We start from the raw sequence: 21896 nt of genomic DNA, 5'->3' as shown, positions 1-21896 counted from the left end.
AATGAAAAGGTGACAAGTGAAATGAGGCAAATTGCAATATATTGCATGACTATCCACACGTGTTGTTGAAAAGTAGCAAAGCATCGGAAACTAGCTGGAGATTCTCTAGTACGCGTGTGAAGTATTGGATCCCCATAATGTACCACGTGTCCTGCTTTGGTAAGGGTTTCTTTCTTTCTTGTTTGCTAACCAAAGGACAAATATATTGACCAACTTTTCTCCTCCATGAAATTGTTGAAACATGAAAACTCTATATCTAACTCCTTGGTTGAATTAAATTTTAAATTAAATTATATAAAAATTATCTTAATGTAACTTTATTAATCAAACAAGTTCAAAAAATAAAAATTAAACAAAAAAAAAAATATCATGTTAATCTTTATCAACTCATTAAACTCATAACTAGAATTATCTTAAACTAAATATCATTTCGGCAATATTCCAAGACCAACACTTAACAAAAAAAACAAAAACCTCAAGAATAAATGATATATTTGTTAATTATACTTTATAAATTGAAGATTGCCTCCACTTAAACCTAAGTAACAAATGAAAATTTTCCAAGGCCTATTGTCATATATATATAAAATATAAAAATAAAAATATTTTACAATGCTTCATTTTCTAATTTTGCTCAAGGCTTTACCTTAAGTCACCTTTGATCGCGATCCAAGTTATAAATTATATTAGGTTAAATTTATTTATTTATTTTATTATATGATAAAAAATATTAAAATTAATTTATAATTAACATAATATTTAAAAACAAAATTTAATAAAAATCTAACATTAAAAGATAAAATTAGAATAAACAAAACAAAATAAAAAATAATAAAAAACATATAACCATTAAAAAAAAACTCTTACATGCAAGCTTGAGAGCCCTAGGTGATTGAGCCTATTACAAAAAAAGTCCACACATGTGAGCATTAGGCAAGCCTCCTGGACCAATTTCTTTTTCTTTTTATAAGAGGCACAAAACATGTCGTCCGAACCTTTTTTTTTTAAAAAAATAACCATACTTTAATGTTTTGTAAATTACAAGCATTGTTTATAAACAAAAATCTATTATGGTGTTAGAACAAAATTTAAAATAAAACATTCAAATAAAGTCACAATATTCATGGTTGAAGGAAAAGATATTAATAAATGTAAAAAAAATTATATAAAAAATATATTTAAAATCTTTAAAAACATAAATTTTAAATTAATTAATTATTCAAGAGTTTTTTTTTCATTTAGACACATATTTATTGGAAAAGATAAAGTTAAAGTTCTCATTAAAACCTATAATATCATTTATGAAAAATAATTAAATTGAATAATATTTTTTATAGAGCATTTAAATTTAAATTCATTAAAAAAATAAAAGAGAGAAAAATATAAATAAAAAATGTCGAAGGTGCACGGGTATCCTAACCTAGGCTTGTGTTTCTAGATCTTGTTATATTTTTTTTTTCTTTTATTAAGTGGTGAATGGTTTTTTTTAAAATAAATAATTAATAAGCAAATGATTTGTCGTTTGTTATCCAGAATCCAGCCATCACAAGGGTGCATAAAAAACCAAGAGAAATGTTTTTAATTTGGACATAAAAATCTATTTTCAATCATTTTTAATTTAAAAACCCTTGCAAAAAAAACACCTTAAAAAACTAAATAAATCCATTTATGGAGTCAAATAAGCCATGGAAAAAAAAATCTACTTGAATTTACAAAACATTTTGAGCTTGATCTACCTTCTTAAGCAAGTTGAAAACCAAAGAACATAGTCTAGTGTAACTTCTCTCGTCAAATCAAACTAATAAAAAATAAGTTTTTTTTTTTATCTGAATCTTAGATTAGTCATGGAATTTCTTTTTGTGTTACATTTTGATTCTCTTATTTTAATTTTTCTCATCCTTAACAAATTAATCATTAATTTGGACATATATAGCTGCAATTAAAAAAAATTAAGGATGAAAAAAAAACATTGCTACTTTAGAAGAGGTTCGAGTTCAAAGTTTGTTGAACATTAAAAGGATAAAAATAGAAGAAAAGGAAACACAAAACTCTTCATATTAAAAAATTAAAAAATACATGGTGGAGTGGTGGATTTATTGACATGTGCAATGCACGCGCCAACCAGTTTTAATTTTTAAATAATGTTTTATATTTATAAAAATATAATTAAAAACTTTCTAGCATATTGCCCCTTAACTAGCTTAATTATAACTAAAACAATCATGATAAAAATACGAAAAAGCCTCCAAACATCAATTAAAGAAATGCTGTTCTTTAAAGGGTAATTTAGTTATTTTACTATGTTTTTAAAAGTAAGAATTCAAAAAATCTCCTAGGTATCAGTTTAATAAATTTTATTTTTTAAGGTAACTTAATTATTTTATTATGCTTCAAAATTTTAAAAAGATTAAAATGTTTCCAATCAGCTTCATAATAACTAGTAGAGCCTGTAAAAAGCTTACATTACCCTAGTAACTAGTTCATCGTTTTTTTTTTTTTGAAAATGTAAAATAATTATTATATTAATTCAATGAATAGCGAGTCGATGAACAATGTTTTTCCATCTTCATTTAGATTTTGTTAATACAGGAACTATGTGTGCACTTTATTGTGATTGTTAGTTTAAATTAATATAATTAAGTTTGATAATTTACAAGAGATCATGTAGATGCTTATTTGACAACTTGTGACAGTAAATTGAAAATGCTGTCCTCGTTAAGATATTCAACCTTGCAGTGGTTCTGTATGTTTGCGTTGTTTTGATTGTAACAATCAAATATATAAATATAATGGTGATTCTTATACCGTTGACCAAATTTATGGTCAGTAGATGTCGTCTTGGTAAAGTATTAGAAATAGATTGAAGCAAAATCTAATTATGTATCAATTGCAAAGTAAAGGTGACATATATATAGACACACACTCAGACTTTGCACACCACCTATATAAAAAAAAAAAAAGATAAAAAAAGGCACTTGGAGATCGTGGCCCAGCAGGGAAAGGGACTTGTTTCTTTCCTTTGCACTTGGGTTCGATCTTCTCTGTGTATGTTTGTCATCCCCGCGATGTTTTACGTGTCCACTAGGTTTATAGGATGATCAGTGAGCCCGAGAATTAGTTGTGGTGCACGTAAACTAGCTCAGACATCCCAGGTTATAAAAAATGAAAAGAAAAGAAGTGAGTCTCTTGAAAATCAAATTTCACATATTATCCAAGGGCACCGTCGAATTGCTTTCTAAATTGAAGTCCTGGAAAATTAGGTAAGGGATTCAAGAGTCCTTATTATTTAAAAAAGGTGTCCAAGTGATCACTAAACTTAAGTTCTATTTGGCATTATATTTATAAATAGATTTAAATCACTTTTTGACCTTCAACCTAAAAGATAAATCATAAATACGCGTGATTAAATATAATTTCGTACTACAACTATTTTTAACTCTAAGCCAAAATTTTATTTCTATAAAAAATTTAAAACTTTTAGTTTTTAATTTATTAATTTTAGGTCATGCTATCATTAATGTTCAAAACACTTTCTTAGCATCATCCCTAGAAATGTTGAGTTCATAGATCTTGAAAGAGAGAGAGAGAAATGTTGGATCCTTGTAGAGAAAAAGGTGCTGTTAGGTTTTCTCAAATATCTAAGAAAATGGGATAGTTCTAATTACAATATTAATCAATCTTTTATGGATGTATTAATGTGAATATAAAAGAATTTGTCAAAAATACATCTCCAAATTAACACCCCAAACTAGCTAGGAAAATAAGCACAAGTATCTCTAGATCGTTGAGAAAAATATAGCATCGAACATACACACAATTATAATTTGACTTGTATAGAAAGAGAGGGATCCACCTTCTAGTACCGTGACCAAAAAAAGAATTTGGAAGACAAATTATCGCATGCACGCACACAAGTGGCTGGTTGACAAGTATATACGAAGACATATTTTTGGCAGCTTACAAAACAAACTCTATTTTGTCGGTGACCGGTAAAGTAATATGATTTGGTAATAAAATGACAAAACCTCCGAACGAACTTATATTATATCATTGTCATCGTTCTAATCTAGTGGCACAAAAATGCATCCGTACAGAGGTTGAGTTGTTTTTTTTTTTTTTTATTTAAAAAAAGGAATTTGCACTTTAAAAATATCATATTACACAAAAAGGCTGTTACCTTATTATTATGATAAAAAAATAATTTCATATTTTTTAAAGTTAAAGTTATATATATATTGCAAGTGATAGCCCCTACCTTGACAACTATGAATTTAATTATTCCGGGCCTTCCAAACACGGTTAATATTATGAGGACCAAGCAAATCCCAACAACACAGCCAGAAATCTATTCTTTCTGCAGAAACCAAATGGCCCAATAAACACAAAACTTCTAACCCTCACCTACCTTTTGATGTTGGTAGGAGCTAGAACTTGCTGCCACATCTTTTAGTAAAAGCACAACAAAAGAATGGAATCAGCCACAACTTTTTACTGAAAGCATGGGAAACTGAAAGGCAAGTTGGCGTTCTCATTGAATAATATTAATTCACCCCTCGAGGTTTCACACATGCAAACAAGCACACAAAAACAAGAAATCAAAAGCGCACACACTCAAGAATCGAAAATTAAAATCAAACAAACAAGAAGAATTTAAACAGAATGGCCTGTTATCTGAATAAAACTGTCCATTTTCTTTAAAACAAAGACGCGAAGCAAAGCAAGGTTGCTGTCATGAAATTGGACCTGACAACACACGATGTTCCAGCAAAAATTACTTGAAGCAAATCATCGCGCTTGCATATCATTCCATGAAAATCTAAAATAATACAAGCATTAACTGAGCTATTTGTTTTACAACAAATCAACCTCAAAATTTACTGGCTCAAAGTATTACCACCACATGATTCTCACACCAGTCCTTTTTAACTCTGACTAGCCATAAACCCTCCACAAATCAAGTATGTCATGGGCCTCGTCGCTAGTATAAGCATTTATACTTCAAGTACTAGAAAAACATATCAATTTCAAGCATTTTGCTTCAAAACCTCACATTGAGAACAAAACAACCTCAAACGGAAACTAAATCTGAAAATCATCCAGAATAAAAAACACACAAATTGATGTAAACAAGCAGATATTAATGCTCAAAATAGAGATGGCACTAAGATAGGTTCATGACCTAGGGAGTCCACGTGTCCAAACAACCCTTTACAGAAACCAATCAAATCACGAGGACCAAACAATCAATAACTGTACCAGTTCTACTGGTGCCAACCAAAACAGAACACACTTCAATTGTTCCCATCAGAACCAGAACACACAACTTGTTAATGCTATGTTGCCACTTGAAAGTTTTTAGGCTACAATTGTTCCCATCAGCACAAATTATTATAACTTAAGAAACAAACTATACTGCTTAATAAATAAACGATACTGCCTTGTCCTAAAATCTAGGAACCAGACAACTGTGCACCAGGAACACCACTAGACATGAATACAATGAAAAAGCACAAGGTTCAAAATTAAAGTTTAAACTGCTTTATTAAACCCTAAGCTTACAAATAAATATCAACTTCTGTTTTAACTATGATTTAGACCTCCTCTACTGCCAATCCCACCCCCCACCCACCTCTAAGAAAAAAAAAACAGTGACAAAGTTGTAAAGACCATGAATAGGCCATTGTTATTTTCTGAACCTCTTATATTACTTAATTTCATGATCAAAGCATTGCCATCAATTTCAATGCTCAAAAAATAACCAGCAAGAATTGCCACTCAAAATTTCCTAGGAAATATAAAACAAAACAAATTTTACCTTTAAGTTTCTAACTGAATGATCCACATTAGTCGATAATAGAATAACAAATAAAAAACTATATATGAAAGGCAGTCCAATTCTGATTTTGAATCTAATCCCATGAAATCAAAATTGATTCTAAGCAATCCTTAACACTTCATTGCACATGCAGAACAGGGGCAAGGAAATAACCCCAGCAGAAAAGAAAAACCTACAATTTCTTAAACTTCCACCCCCCAAAAATAAAGCATGAAGTCTACATAAATGAAAATTAAAGAATAAAAATATTACCAGAAGTATAGCGAGGTATAGAGTGGTGATGATGGCTCAATCGGATTCTCCCACCTTTTGCTACCAAATTTTAAAGGATTTGTAGATCAGCAAACAAGAAAATCAGATCTGCATCAAATCTGCAGATGGGTTGCAATGTTTCGATGTGCTTTGATGGGGAGACTAGTTTTGTCCAAGAATCTCAAAGGTAACAAGCAACCACAATTACATTGTTTGATTTACCTCATGACCCGCTTGTTCACGTGTTAAGCATCTTTGAGTTGATCAGCTTTATCATGGGGTCCACAAGCATAACCCCAGTTCAATTTTTAAATTAAACATTGATAAGAGGGAGTTTGGGAGAAATCGCACAAGCCACCACCCTCCCAAACACCCTCTTATTTGATCAACAAGAACATTATACGAAATAACAGAGACAAAAGGCAAGGTATGCAATTGAGCCCCACAATTAAATGCAAGAACAAATTAATAGATGGGAAAGAAAATTTTATTCCTCCTTGTCCATGCAAAAACACCACGTGTCTCTAGTTTTTCATAGGATCCAAGTCCTGCTTTTGGTATTGTTCGAGAATCATATTACACAAGTTCATCGTACGTGCATCAAGTAGACCATGATTCCACAGTTTGATCATAAATAATCTCCAACACCTGCCAATCCCATGAGAACAAGTGATTATTTAAAATTGTTGACTCTGAAAGACAGTGAAACATGAGAAAATATCTCCATGTGCTCTAAATACAACATGATCTGCTTGTAAGTACAAATAAGAGCACAAGCTGAACAGGAAGAAAAGAAACAACTACAGTGGAATATGATGACATTTAAAATTAAAATTAGTAGACGAGTTACCACATCAGAGTTGGGGCTAGGAAAAGGTCGTGTCCATGCAATCTTGTGAAGGCCTCACATGCCCATGGGATATGTCCATCTGCAAGCACCCTGCCAGCATGAAAAGCAAATAAGTTCAAAACAAGACAATATGCTCCCAACAGCCACAAACTTTATATTTATGTGAAACTCATGCAGCAGGCATCATAGTTAGTTTTGAAACTATAGATATCCATGACAACAATAATTCAATATGATTCTCAGTACAAAGATCTTTATGAGAAACAAAATAAACAATCCAAAGCATGTGTAAAGAGAAGATTACCGCTGCTTCCTCACAAATGAGTTCCATAAGTGCATCATTTGTTTCTCATCTTTAGTCACATCTACAAAATCATCAAGCATCTGCAGCATGATAGAATATTACTGATGGCTTTTTCAATGGTTGCTTGAAGGCATTACAATTATTTCATCATTTTGTACGTTAAACTAATTGCTCCAAAATTGTGCTACATGCAAATGCTATAGCGCAATTACAATTCAATAAGTATCTGTATGTATATTTACTCATTGTACTGTAATTCTCTATCTTATTATTTCATTATTGAGCTAATTTTACCATAACTGTGATATTTACAAATGAAACCTTCTTATCTTAGAGAAAAAAATTGTTAATGGCCATTTAACTATTTATTTTGTAAAAAACTTATTTTTAAATGATCACGAGGACATAAATATAAACTTTTTAAATGAATATAAGCAAATAAGTATATATATTTATGAAGTTGTAATCTTATCTTCTTATGTTGTTTCGAAGGCACTATAACCATAGCAAGCAACCTATTAGGGACCATCTTATTGATGGCTAACCAAATTATTTTCTTAGCATGCTGACTAAAGCTCCACAATGTGACTACTTAAAAGGGACTGACTTTAGCTCAGAAAATCAATCCAATGGAGAAAGGTAACATGTATAAAGTAAGCACAAACATGATTCAAAATGGCATCATAGAGTAGCAAACTAGAAGAATTAGGCAATGTGATCATTAAACATACCCTTCGGTCTTCAAAATCCGCAACATCATCGTCAACTTCATCCTCACTATCCCGATCTGACATAACTTGCTCAATTTCCATTGACTTAAAAAACAAAAAGAACATCAATTTCAAAAATTTATGTCCACAGAATCCAATTAATTCATAGATTTTTTTTTGAATGGAGAGTTGAAATTAAATTATAAAAACTAGTCCCATTGGAGTCGGTGAGGGCTTCGAAAAAAAAAACTAATCTGTGAGTTGCAAACAGAGCATCATACACACACTTGTGACATTATAAAAACTAGTCCCGTTGGAGTTGGTGAGGGCTTCAAAAGAAAACTAATCTGGGAGTTGCAAACAGAACATCATACACACACTTGTGACAAACTCAAACATGCACGATATTGATATTCATCAAAAGGATACAGCAGCAAGCTTCACATTTTTAAAAAAACAAATTAAAAAAAGCTGTCAGATTTTTATGATTCCCTAAGAATCCACCTCTATTTTAATCATTCGCATCAAGATAAACCACTTCATTTTAATGATTTTATACTACCATGACAATGTATGTCTTAACTGATTTAGAACTAGAAATTTTAAATAAATTCTCCTTCTAATACAAGTGCAGGCCTGGAATCCTCATAGGTGTCACATGCATTAACACACAAATACATGTATATGCAGTATACTCACTCTCACTAAAGTATGGTTTTCCATGACATGCAACCTTCAAATAATAAATGCCAAAAACATACTTTAAAAAGAAGACTAACAGTGAATTGAACAAAACATTACCACATATTACGAGGAAAGGAAATGATAAACTGGTATCATTTATTGAAAGACAGTCATTACTCACCTGAGCTCTATGTGAGTGAAAAAATTGTCGTTTGTGAAGGAGCATACGGCTGCAAAAAAGAAAATATTAAGATTAAACCCATATTCAAGCTTAGAAAAATATTTACCAATCTGAAATTATAAGCTTGAAGCAACAATGAATAAAGTGACTAACTCAGATTAAAATAAAAAAGTATTTCACACTGCATATTACTAAACAATAAGCAACGTTAGAGCTGCAACATATAGAACTATTACAACCAGCAACAATACTCCACGCAATTGGAGTTCCAGGCCTTAATAATCTGATAATTATCGCATTTTCGACAAGTTAGTAGGCTACTTCATGGATACATTAACTCAAAAACATTTTAACTTGAGCCTCACAACCTAAAATGTATAGTAGATAAATAGAACATGCAACACTTCATCCTTGTTGATCAGGCCTGACAACTTACAAGTCATGCATTTTTTAATTACCTATAGAATTTTTGTTTTTAAAAAAAGATCAGCTAAAAAAATAGAGACGGATCAAGACCTACTTTCTCATGTCAGACCTTTCAATTGATAATTTTCTAGTCTTTGCGAACTGTAGCATGGCAGGGGGTGCAAGATTATTTCCAGGTACCATTTGAACACATTCAGCATCAGGATATGCTTGTGCTGCAGACCCCGATACCCCTGAAACATAAAATCTGGAAAGATTGTGTTCACCATACTCTGTGCCACACATGCTAGTTGTTGGCAAATCCTTCCCACCTGAGACATCAGAATAATGATTCTCAACTAACAAATATAAAATAAGAAGAGAAGCAAGCAAGCATATGAACCCACTACAAAGAAAACTGATTTGTTAAATTAGGCACCATAATTACATTGCAACGCATTTGATAAATCTGTTGGAAATATCTCATAGTTTCATTACAATAGACCAACCAATTAGTAGGTGCTCCATTAGCTACATCACTCTGACAAGCATGCAAAAAATGCCACTTATTCTTTCATTTACTTCTGAAACCAAAGCCTTGCAGCAGGAAAAAGAAGTTGATAATGAAGTCCTTCAATGAATCAAATAGCTCTGTTTTATTATGCCAACCTTATGCTTTCAAAAATTGTGGTTTAGGCCCAAAGAATAATGCTTTGAGATGTTGTCTTTTATGGAAGAACAGGATGTGACAATTTTTTAAGTAAAGAAAAACAGAAAACAATTTTTTTCTGCCTGGGCCAGGTGTTGGGAGCTGTCATTTTTATGCATTTCTTGTTCATCATCATTCCTAATCACAAGAAAAAAGACTTGAAAATCTAGTAGATTATGCATCAAACCATTCCCTAAAAATTCCCACAGATTTTGTTACAAGGATGCCATCCATCATACATGGATCATGGGAACAAGTAGAAAGCACATACCACCAATCTTGTCAAGAAGCTCACCGGCTCCCCGTTGCCTGCTCAGAGTCTTGTCATGTGCATTCTTTGCATTTGGAATAAGGTTCTTGGGTCTTTTGCGCTTTGGTTTCTTTGAACTGTGGGTAAACATGGACAAACCCATTTCAGTCCATGGTTTTGTAAAATATCAACAAAATTGACAGAAGATGAATAAATTTATTAGTTCAAGCAAGACAAATCCAAGACTTACCAAAAGAAGGTCTGTTGTTTTGGATCAAGACCATCTGCAACAGTCTGAATAAAACATATTGGCATATGAATTCCAAGAACAATAAATAGGATATATCTTATACTTTATACTTTGCATGGATGCCAAACATTTTCCCCAAATTGTATATTTAGCAGTTCACATAGACCACTTGATTTTTCCCATAACACTTGATTTTTCCCATAGTTTTTTCTTGACCTTGCAAGTATATGGAAGAAATTCAATAATGACAGCATTCTTTTTTTCAATCAGTGCTAAAAGTGATAAACTCAGGAACCCACCTATCATCCAGTAATTCATATAATTCCCAATATTTATGTGCTCATTTAAACAACTACTCTAAGGCTCTCCAGGTAATGTAAACAAAGCAATATGTACATGTGTGTTCTCTTTTAGTTTTAGTATTTTGTTTAACACGTCATTCTATTAAGCATCACGAGAATCACCTTCCAGCAAATCATAAAATTCCTGATATTTATATGTTTACAAGACACTAAACTAAACAATATTCCAAAGCACACAATAACTGTGAACAAAGCAATGCAGTTTGTCTTGTACTTTTAATTTTGCTGTTAAACAAGCGATATTACCCTTACTTTGTTGTTTTATTTTATTTAACATGGAAAGCACATCATAGGAGCGAAAAGAACAACTGCATATAGTAAATATTTGTTGACTTTGTAACTTGAATAAATAACATATATAGGAAAAGCAAAAAATCAAATATGAACTGTTGTGATGGCAGAGTGGGAGTAATATTTAAAAATCAAAACAAATAAAGTGTCATGAAGAATTTATAAATGGAGGAAACACCCTAACCTTGGATCTCCAAATATCAGTTTTCACAGATATATTAACAGCTTGAAATTCTTGAGTTATCTGCAAGACATAAATCAGAAGTCATTGGAGTACAAAATATGTAAAGAAAAACATTCACCTGAGATTCCTGTAGTTTACCAACCCAAAATTCAAAGTCGAAGAGGTCATGTGACGAGGGCAAGTGATATCTCAGACCCTAAGGAGCAAAAAAAATATATATATATATATGAAACTCAACATAAAAACTCAGCTTGAAGAAAAGACAATTATCATTTTGTTTTCATCACAAGGAACAAAAGGATATCAGGAAAACTTCCAACCTTGAAGCTTGCACATTTTACCAAGCAAAATGGGCAGGAAAAGTCTTCAGTTACTGCAAGTTAGACATCCAACACATCATAAAAGACGAGGAAAAGGACCTTGCAGATCATGCTGATAGAAAGAGCCAGAAGCCAAGGAAAAGACTTAAAAGTTGCAGATACCCATCAATGACAATTGATAAAAATATTCACTATCAAGGGATTGAAAGTTCAAACAACATAATCTGTCTTGTTCAAGATTGAAGAAGTTATAAGTTCTTCCATCTAAATCAAATTGTGAACCCATGTCACATTTAAATGCATTATAACAGAAGAAGAAGAAGAAGATTAATATTACCTTCAGTTTTTTGCAACTTATTATTATAATATCTATAGTTGAAAATGACATTTCCCGCCCTCAACCTACATAATACAAGGAGTCAAAATGCTTTATCATACTCATTTAGGAAAACAAAAGAATTCCCAGATCAGGTGCAGAGCAATAAAGAACAGCAATAATAATCGACAAGTGTTTGATCTTGGATGTATAAGAGATTACCGAATAACATGAGACGAAGATGAAGAAGACATGTCACTACATGTGTATGAAGATTTTTCCTTAGCTCCAACCTCTTCTGCAGAAATGTTGACTTGCAGCTGTGATGTATTCTTTGGAAAACACAAACAATAAAAATGGCTTACTTCTGTCAGCAAATAAACATCTAGAAGAAGATGTGATAAATGAATTTGATTTTGTCCAACTAGAAGACCTTTGAGAGCAGAACAAACCACAGTTTCAGAATTAAATGGAATTTGAATTAAAACACAGTTGTCCTCGGTCAAACAATTCAACTGCAAGAAGAAACACAAAAGAGCACTCTTAAATTTCCAAATACAAATGTAATCTTATGAAACCCTGATGATCAGACTGCAAAAAACAAATAATTCTCACAGCTAAATTATTCAGGTTATGGTGTTTGAAAGTGTGGTAGAAGTTGCTTTTCAAAGTACTTTTCGCTTGAAAATGCATTAAAATAATGTTTTTTTTATTTTTTAAATTCCATTTTTGATATCAACACATTAAAACGATCAAAACACACAGAAAAAAAATATCATTTGAAGCAAAGAAAAACAAATCACATTTTGATGAAAAGCAAGTTCAACCTCAATGCCAAACGGGCATAAGTAATATTCCCAGTCATGAGGCTGCTTATGAAGGTGCCAATGTCAGCTTCCAACCATCGCTATTAAATCATACAACAGAATGTATACAGCATTTCTACAGAACAGCATGGGCCATGGAAAATGGCAAGTCTACAGGTCTATATCAAACTTCATGAAAGCATGCAGGAATACCAGGAGTGAGCAGAAGCTTCTTTACACAGACAATTTGGCAGAGGACAGAAGTAACACCACGTGGCTTGTCAGAGTGATGTAGTGATCATTAGACCCATGGCTAATTCAGTTCTTTGAATAATGCAATCAAGTCAAAATAATCTCGCTTAACCAATGACATTGTACTTTATGCAATGATTAGCCTACATTGTGAAGGCATTTGTTTACTACGATGAATCAGGTTCTAGCCTCTATGATGGGTATTAATGTGGAGTCAGTTAGCATTTAGTGTCCTTATTATAACATCATGGGTTCAAGTAAAAGATGAAAAATAAATAGTTATCCAGAAGCTATCAGTGCTTTACCTTCAAGAAACAAGCATTCATGTCAACAGGAGATGTCACCTCCACTCTTTGTCCCAAACCCAAATTTGGTGACTTCTCCCAGAAATTACATAGCGAGTCTAATGGTATCTTCCCCAATATACAGCATCCTCCAACATTTTCTGCCATGTACAAGCAAAATTTAAATATAATGCTGGATTTGAAAATGCAAATAAACAACCATTAAACAAAAGGAAAAGGCAATTAGAACCCCTTTAATAAGGCCAAATTCACTTGCAACAATGAGTTGTTTGACAAAACATGTTGTCATCACATTGTTTGGTTTATTGCTTCTTTTCTCCATGCAAAATAGAAAACAAAAAATTGAACATTGAAAACAACATCTTTAGTAATTTCTTGGCAATGAAAAATTACAAATAGACCAATTACCAGCAAGTACCATAGCATGCATTAGCAACACTTTCCACATGACATCATTTATGAAGTAGTTAAGGAACCAAAGCATATCTCACATGGAAAAATTCCATACCCAAATGACCCTTGGTTAAATCGATTCCATGCATAGAACTTTGGCCCCCAGCTGCCAAAAATAATAGAGATAATGAGATAAAAAAAAATTATGTGGCAGATAATCTCAAGTATTAATCAAAACGTATGAATGCATACCAAAGCTGACAAGCAAGACATGCAGTGAGCCAGATTTGACCTCTGATGCTAGCTTATTCATCTCAGGGAGAATGAAATTCGCTTGTACTTGAGTACTACCCTCAACTCCAGCAAAGCCGGTCAAAACACATGGTTGACTAAAGCGATATACTGCAGAATACTTCATTGTGGGATACAAAAAGCAAAGCTAGATCATTAAGAATAGGTAATGACCGCATAATACTATCTCCAATAGCATTAGTATATGTCAATCTGGCTAGGAAAAAGAAACAGATGCATTCTTACCTCTAAAACCCCAATGTTGGATACAAGCCTTGCCAACAAAACATACAAGGGAAATATATTATGCGATTGTACAACTCCATTTAGTGTCACAAGCATGGAAATCGTCATTTGTATTCTACATGTTCAATCAAAAGAGACATAGTTAGCACCTCAAAACTTGTTTACATCCTCAAAATTTAATCAACAAAAATAAGCCAGCATCCTTAAACAACTACAGTACATATAAATAAATCCACACACTAATACTCCAAAACTTAAGAACATTAGAATGGAACATCATTACCTTCTTTTATTCTTGGCCTGTATTTTATACAGCAAACATCTTTGCAAAAATGACGGCTACCTCATAAACAAAAGGAAAGAAATATTCAATCAAACACAAAACGAATAACAATTTAAATATTTAAAAAAAAAAACAGCAAAGCTAAAATGTAAATTAAATTACATTTCCAATCGAGCGACGCTGAAGAATATTATAAAGCTCAACAGGCTTGCAATAAATCGAAAGACTTTCTTCGGCAGCAATTTCTTCTTCTTCAGTTAAATGCAAAACACCACCACCACGTGCATCTTCACGGCACATCTGATCTATCGTGCTTCGACTGTACCTTCCAATAACAATAAAAATTTAAAAACTTCACCGAATAAAAAATATTTAAAAAAGAAAAATGACGAATTAATTATAACAAACAACATACGAGGAAGTTTCACGAGTGACTAAAGGAATCCCCGGCATTCTTCAGCTACGCTAATTCAACATTTCGTAGTTACAGCAGCTACTACTAAATTTAACATTCGAGCTAGGTTTTGCAAGAGACACAAAAGAAACCTGCAAATTGAGCTGAATAGAAGTTATTAATTTAAAATGGTGGAATATAACTATTGAAAAAACAAATCCAATCCAAACCTGACTAGAGTTTTCTCGTACGATTGAATGGACCGGACAGGATTTTTTTTGTTTAACTTAGAATTGGACGGTGCAGTGAGAGTGAGTTTATGTGAAGAAGACAGGTCAGGGATGGAATCTAGGGAAGAAGAGAAAAACAAGATTTTTATGTGTAAGCGTTTTTTTCGTTTGCAAAGTCCCGTAGTGATTCTTGTATAAAGTGTTTTATATATATATTAAAATAATATTTTTTAATTTTTTAAAAAATAGTTTTAATATTAACATATTAAAATAATTTAAAAATAAAAAAAATAATACTTCTAAATAATTTAAATTTTGAAAAAACATGGTTTTAACCATGTTACCCATAAAAATAATTATTTTAAAACCATAAATGTATTGCGTGTATTTCAACTTTTAACCTAAAACACTAAAATCAATTAGTGTCTTCATTAATAGTGAAGTATCTTAATAAAATTTTTAATTAATCTATAACAATTCTATATTGTAATTTATTTGGTTAGGGTGCATTTATTTTCCAAATTGTGATGTCAGCTTTTTTTTTTGGATTTTAAAAGGTGTTTTACTGTTCATATAAACAAAGATTTATTGGTTTATAACAATCATATGTGTGGCTCATTTGATTAACTTGCGTGTGGCAATGGTGCAGATGGAGGGTTTGAATGGTAGGGGCGTACTTCTTTTTTGAATTTTAACATGTCATTTGTTATTTATTTTTTAAAATAAGAGAGTTGGTAAAAAAAAAACAAAAAATCAAGGATAGGCGCACAAGTCTGGCCTCCAAGCCTACGTGAGCCTGTCTTGTTAGTAATGGGTCAGGAGCTTGCCCAGACCCTATGCTATTTTTTTCTTTTTTTTCTCTTTTTTCTTGGTTTTTTTGGCATTTTGAAAAAACAATTATCAAACACACTTACTCTTTAATTTTAACATGATTCTTAAATACTATTATAAATTTTTAGTTGAATTTTAATAAGAAAAAATCAAATATTATGTTTCAAATATTAAAATAATAATATTAATAATAAATTGTTCATGAAAATCGATTGAAATCGGTATTTCTTTCAATCACACAAAATATAAATATGTTATTTTTAATATTTTTTATTAATTTGCTTTGACAATCATAAAATACCTTAAAAAATTATAAACAATGATTCTAGTTAAAATAATTTGTTAACTAAGACAAATAAAATATATGTTAATAGAAAAATTTATCTTCATGAAAAAAAATTCAAAACAACGATATACTTTGAAATAATAACAATGTCAAAGAATTTTCTTGATCCTCTATATATTTTTTATATTTAAAAATTATAGATCCCCAACAACATAGAACGAGCATATAAGTTGTTAGAACTCTAAAACATACCTCCTTCATTCTTCATATAAATAGTTAAGGAGGTGGATATTATTTTATTTTTTATTTTGAATTTTCATTTTTTTTTAACATTTATTTGATTTTGAATTTATCTTCATGAATTATTTAAATTTATTTTTTATAAGGTTATTATAGTTTTAAATAAATATTTTATTATTTGGTTTTATGCTTGATTTTTTGACTGTCTTTTATATATCTTATAATTAAGTAAAAACTAATTTATAAAAAAAATTCTTAAATATAATAAGTTCATCACTCAAATTACAAGTTTAACAAGTTAAACTGTGAAGTCTACAGTTATTTAATATGTTATCGTCTTAATATTTAAAAAAGTTGTCTTGAAATATCTTTTAAGTTAAAATTTTTTTTAATTAATTTTCAAGATTATCTTTTGATTCTACAAGTTAATTGAGTTATATTTAGATAAATTTTACATAATTTAATTTTAAACACGGGCTAAACAATAAGTTAAGTCAAATAAAAAAAATTAAAATTAAAATAAGAATGTAAAATAATTCCTTGTCACTTGAAACATTTTCTTCACGTTGAAAAACATTTTGACTCAAGGAGCGTCGCGCTGAACATTTAAATTAATAAATCTCTATTAAAGTAGGGTTTTATGTTTCACTCAAAATATATTTTGATTGGAGAGAAAAAAATTTAGTTCCGTAGGAATTAAAAACTATTTCAATGATATCTTTAACATATATATATATATATATATATATATATATAAACAAACAAACTTACTTAACGTTATAATAGTTGAATTTAAAACTCTGATTCAAAGTTTTCTTAATTTAAGTCTCAATATTTAATTACTTTAGAATTATTTTCAATTGCTAAATCAATAATTTTAAAATGCTACTACTTACATATATTTTAAAATCATTTAAGTATTTTGTATCCAAATGACATTCGTATACCACACAACTCTACTTTATGGATAAATATTCATATCAGTTCACTTTGATATCAATCTTAACCCAACTTTCAGTGGTTTTTTTTTTTTTACAAATTAAATAATATTATACTTTTTTTTATCATTTAGGTTCAAATTCTCCAGGACACAGCGATAAAGTATGGTTTGCATGGGCTTTGATGGCCACTTAAAATTTGATAAGAGAAAAACTTAGCTTAGAGAACTCGAAAACTAAACCCAATAATATGATTAGCTTTTCGTTTTTTATATATAAAAAAATCTTTGACCGCGAGATGGTCATATATATATAACAAGCCTAACTGCTGTGGTCAACCGTGTGACTTGTTCCGTCTCCGTCCCGGGTTCGATCCTCTATGTGCATGCCTGTTACCCCCGCGGTGCCTAACCTGCCCCTGGGCTTGCAGGATGTCCAGTGGGCCGTGAGGAGTAGTCGTGGTGCGCGCAAGCTGACCCGGACACCTCACGTAAATAAAAAAAAAAAAAAAAAAAAAAAAAAGGATTAGACGTATAATATGAGAGAGATCATTCTCGCAAAATATTTATTCTTTTTAGTCTCTCAATTCTCTCTTCTTTTTTTTTTATTTGGTTCTTTAACATTATATTAATTTAGAATTAGTCTTGGTTATTAGCTTTTTATGCTTGCGTATAGGGATTTTATAATGTTAAGAAAATATTTTATCGCTCAGTTGGATAAAAAAAATATGTATACTTGGCAAACCATTATATCTTAGACAATAACATGAAAAGCTTGGTAAAATTATATTGTCAAATGAGTTTAAAATCAATAAAGTTTATAATTATATTTATGTAAAAAATATAGATAAAAGTTATGCGTGTTATTGTATATTTCTATGTGGATGATATGCTTATTTTTTACAGTAATGACTATATAATCAAGTCTACCAAAAAAATATTAACAATAAGTTTGACATGAAAAATTTAGGTTTCGTAAATGTCATACTAGGAATTACAATTTCTAGGAAATCTGATGGATTGATATTTCTCTAATCTCATTATGTTGAGAAAGTTATTGATAGATTTTCTAAAAGTATCAATAATATTGTAAAAACATCAATGGACATAAGTGTCCATATATCCAAAAATAAAAACATAAGGATTAACTAATTGGAATATTATCTGATAATTAGAAGTTTGATATATGTTATGAACTGTACAAGATTAACATTGCTTTACTCGATTAGTAAACTAAATAAATTTATTATTAATTCGAGTACAGATCATTGGGTAGCAATTAAAAGGGTACATAAATATTTTAGGTATACTTTGGATTATAGGTTGGTTACCTAATGATACTAGAAAGGTATAGTGATGCCAATAAAATATCAGATAATAAGGATTCAAAATCCACTAGTGGATATGTCTTTACACTTGATGGAGAAACTATGTCATAGAAACTCTTTAAGCATACATGTATTGCAAGATCTATGAAGAGATCAGAGTTTATTATTCTTGATAAAACTTTAAAGTAAGCTGAATTGTTTTAGGATTTCTAAGAGGATATTTCATGTTGGTCACAACCAACACCAATAATTTGTATCAATTGCAATAATTAGTTTACAATTGGAATTAAAAAAAAAGTCTAAACATATACGTACGTCATATATATAATACCATTAAACACTTTTTTTTCAATGGAATTATTTCATTAGCTATGTAAAGTCAAAGAAAAACATTACAGATCTACTAACCAAAGGTTTATCAAAAGAGTTTGTGTATAATTCATTAAGTGTAATGATGATAATCATACCTAGTTGACTAAAGATCCTAATATCTAGGTTCAAATAAAAAACTAAGTCATATAACATTCTCAGTAGCACTCGAAAGTGGTGCTAGTTGTAACGTGAAAAAAAATGAATTATACTCTAAATGATTTTTATATTTTGGTATACCTAATGGAGTATAGTAGAATACTCTTAATGAAAGATCATCTATATAAGTGAGAAATTTGACAATTTCTTTAAGAATTTTAAAAAAGTTAAATTCACTACAGCACTTATAAAACTAGGAGTTGTTTGGTTCCAAAATTAACACAACTATGAGAACCAAAGGAAACTTTAGGTAAAAAGATATATGAGTACTATTGTCTTGGTTAACACAAAAAGTTATTTAGTTTAAGACATCATGTTTATTATTTAACAATCTAAGAAAGGTTAAAAACTAAATAATACCTCTTCTGAAGTGATGATCTACCAAATCAGTATCTCTTTATGAATTCTTTGAGTCTTTATACTAGTCAAACTGTTTCCATTCATAATTGGCTTTATGAAATATGTAATGAGTCATTTTTAAGGTAAAATTAAATGTGAGGTCTATTCACATTTGGGGTTAAAAATACTTTGGATTTTGTAATCCAATATGAGTACTTTATGAAATATTAACATTTTTTTTTTAAAATCAATTAAAGGTGAATGAGAAATTATTCTAAAAAAACCTTTGGATAACAAAATTTTTCAAACCAAAATATTTTTTTTATGGATTGGGTTGTGGGTTTGTTGACTAAAGAGTTTGAGCTTGAGTTTGGTTAATGAAAAATATTTTGCTATTAAGTCCTTGTTGACTAAGGAGTTTGAGCTTGGGTTCCTAGAATGTCTTGATACATGAACCAATACATTAATTATATGATAATAATGGGTGTAATTATGAGAAATTCATGAACTACAAACATTCATGAATATTTTTCATGAACTATAAACATTCATTATAATTAATAAATAAATTATGAGAAATTAATGTTTTGGCTCTCAAGTCCCCTATAAATAGGTGTCTTGGATGGGTGAAAAGTTATATAAAATTTTTTAAGTTTTTTTTTTTCTATTTGTTGTTGGTTTTTCTTAGATTTTTTCTTCTACTCTTTCTTTTTATTCTAGAGCTTAGGTTTGGTCTTTGTATAAAGATTTCAAGTATAATTCTTTTGAGTTTGTTGAAAATTATTTATGTGTGCACCTAAACAAATAGGACTTGTTGGAATCAAGTAAAACTTGTTGAAGTTAGTCATTTTACACCAAGTGGGAAGCAATAAAGCTTTAAAGATGAAGGATTAATCTTTGACAAACAACAAAGTTTTAGATTGTATATATTTTAAGAATTTCAACAAGTAAGTACTATAAACTAGTTTTGTTTTAAGTATAATTTTAATATTTGTGTTAGTTTACTTGCTAAGATTATTTTTTCTATATCTTTCGCAATTTATATATTTGTTTAGTATGCATGCTAGATTTTTACATTGATTGCAAGATTACCATGTTTTTATATATATTTGCATGGTTATGAACAAAACAAATTAATACATCTACTTGTTTGATAATGTAATTATTTTGTGATTATTGGACAAGTATGGAATAGTCATATCCCATTGAGTACATTCTAATCTCATATATATACTTACCAAATATATGCTCAAGTGACTTTTTCTTTGCAAGCAAGTAACACAGTTTATTATCCAAATTTAAATTAATTTTAGTTAATTAAACACGTCTAAATAAGATATACCTCTTTCTTTTCTTTTCTTTTTTTTCTAAAACAGCCACAAAAATATATCTCAAGAAGCAAAACAGTGGCCTTTTTTTGACACTATCCCATTACTTGAGAGATCAGCATTAGCTGTCATTGCTTTGATATCTGATATTCAAAAGAGAGTTTTTGCTAATTATAGATGTCACCATTAAATCCTCCAACTAGCATTATAAAAGCATGCATGATATTTAGTGAGGGATGTAATTAGCTAACAATTTATGGGGTTCTAACTAATTAGCCTATGGTTGCATTTTGGCTTTTGTACGTAATTTCTTAAATGGAAGTTGCATTTCTGTTTCCAATATTAACAAAAAAGTCGACACCGTTAAGTTTTGCAATGCCGGGGCAGTTTCGGTTTCAAAATCTCCAAAGGATGACATTGTAACACATCAACAAATTCAGGGATGCCATTGCAACTTTAAGGTTTGAGAAACACCAAGGTTATTCCTCCATATAAACAGTGGACATAAATAAATCCGGGTTGTGTTTGATTAGATTCTGTCTGTCAAACTAACAACGAAAGAGAGGTAATTGCCCACCGAAACTTGTCTTTTATCTCTCTCTTGATTCCCTTTTTCTCAGTGAAACACGCAATATATGGATAACAAAAATATTAGATACGTAGCCGGGTTTATAGAGTCTGGTTTATAATCCAAATAAAACAGCTACTTAATCAGAAAAGTGACTTTGTTATTGCGGTACGTAAGCATAATTAGGATATAATTAATTAAGATCTAATGGTCGATATTTCATCCGAAAAAATCTCGTAAAATCTCAACCCTTTTAAAGTAACATATAGAATGGATTATTTAAGTGTTTGACTTGGTTGGTTTTTCCTGATGTGATGTGACCTATTCACAGAAAATGACCAGATTTTCCTAATAAAATATAAATAGGATACGTGTTGCCATAGTAAGGGAACCTGGACCTATAAATA

General features: G+C 30.4%; 1 protein-coding gene across 7 annotated transcripts; it reads right to left on the bottom strand.

Moving 5' to 3' along the window:
- Positions 1-6557: 6557 nt before the first annotated feature.
- On the bottom strand, positions 6558-15290 carry LOC133680988 (polycomb group protein EMBRYONIC FLOWER 2-like). 7 transcript variants are annotated; one of them, XM_062104062.1, is made up of 22 exons: positions 15105-15290; positions 14896-15026; positions 14643-14799; positions 14481-14536; positions 14198-14312; positions 13913-14072; positions 13776-13826; positions 13268-13407; positions 12357-12419; positions 12127-12236; positions 11926-11990; positions 11589-11641; positions 11411-11464; positions 11269-11328; positions 10432-10475; positions 10203-10318; positions 9338-9554; positions 8818-8866; positions 7974-8057; positions 7243-7322; positions 6939-7028; positions 6558-6736 (listed from the first exon to the last, which is right to left on the bottom strand). In XM_062104062.1, exons 2-22 carry the CDS (start codon positions 14931-14933, stop codon positions 6613-6615), a joined length of 1926 nt encoding a protein of 641 aa, XP_061960046.1. In that variant the 5' UTR covers positions 14934-15026; positions 15105-15290; the 3' UTR covers positions 6558-6612. The 7 variants fall into 7 exon arrangements, 6 of the variants coding, with proteins under 6 accessions (XP_061960046.1, XP_061960045.1, XP_061960044.1 ...); XM_062104061.1 differs by having other exon boundaries at positions 14643-14805; positions 14896-15038; positions 15105-15284; XM_062104060.1 differs by having other exon boundaries at positions 14643-14805; positions 15105-15284.
- Between the last annotated feature and the right edge of the window lie 6606 nt (positions 15291-21896).

This window comes from Populus nigra, chromosome 1 (genome assembly GCF_951802175.1).
Source record: "Populus nigra chromosome 1, ddPopNigr1.1, whole genome shotgun sequence".
In the NCBI taxonomy this organism is placed as follows: Eukaryota; Viridiplantae; Streptophyta; class Magnoliopsida; order Malpighiales; family Salicaceae; genus Populus; species Populus nigra.
The sequence above is the reverse complement of the archived record's forward strand: the minus strand, read 5'-3'. Positions and strand labels throughout refer to the sequence as shown.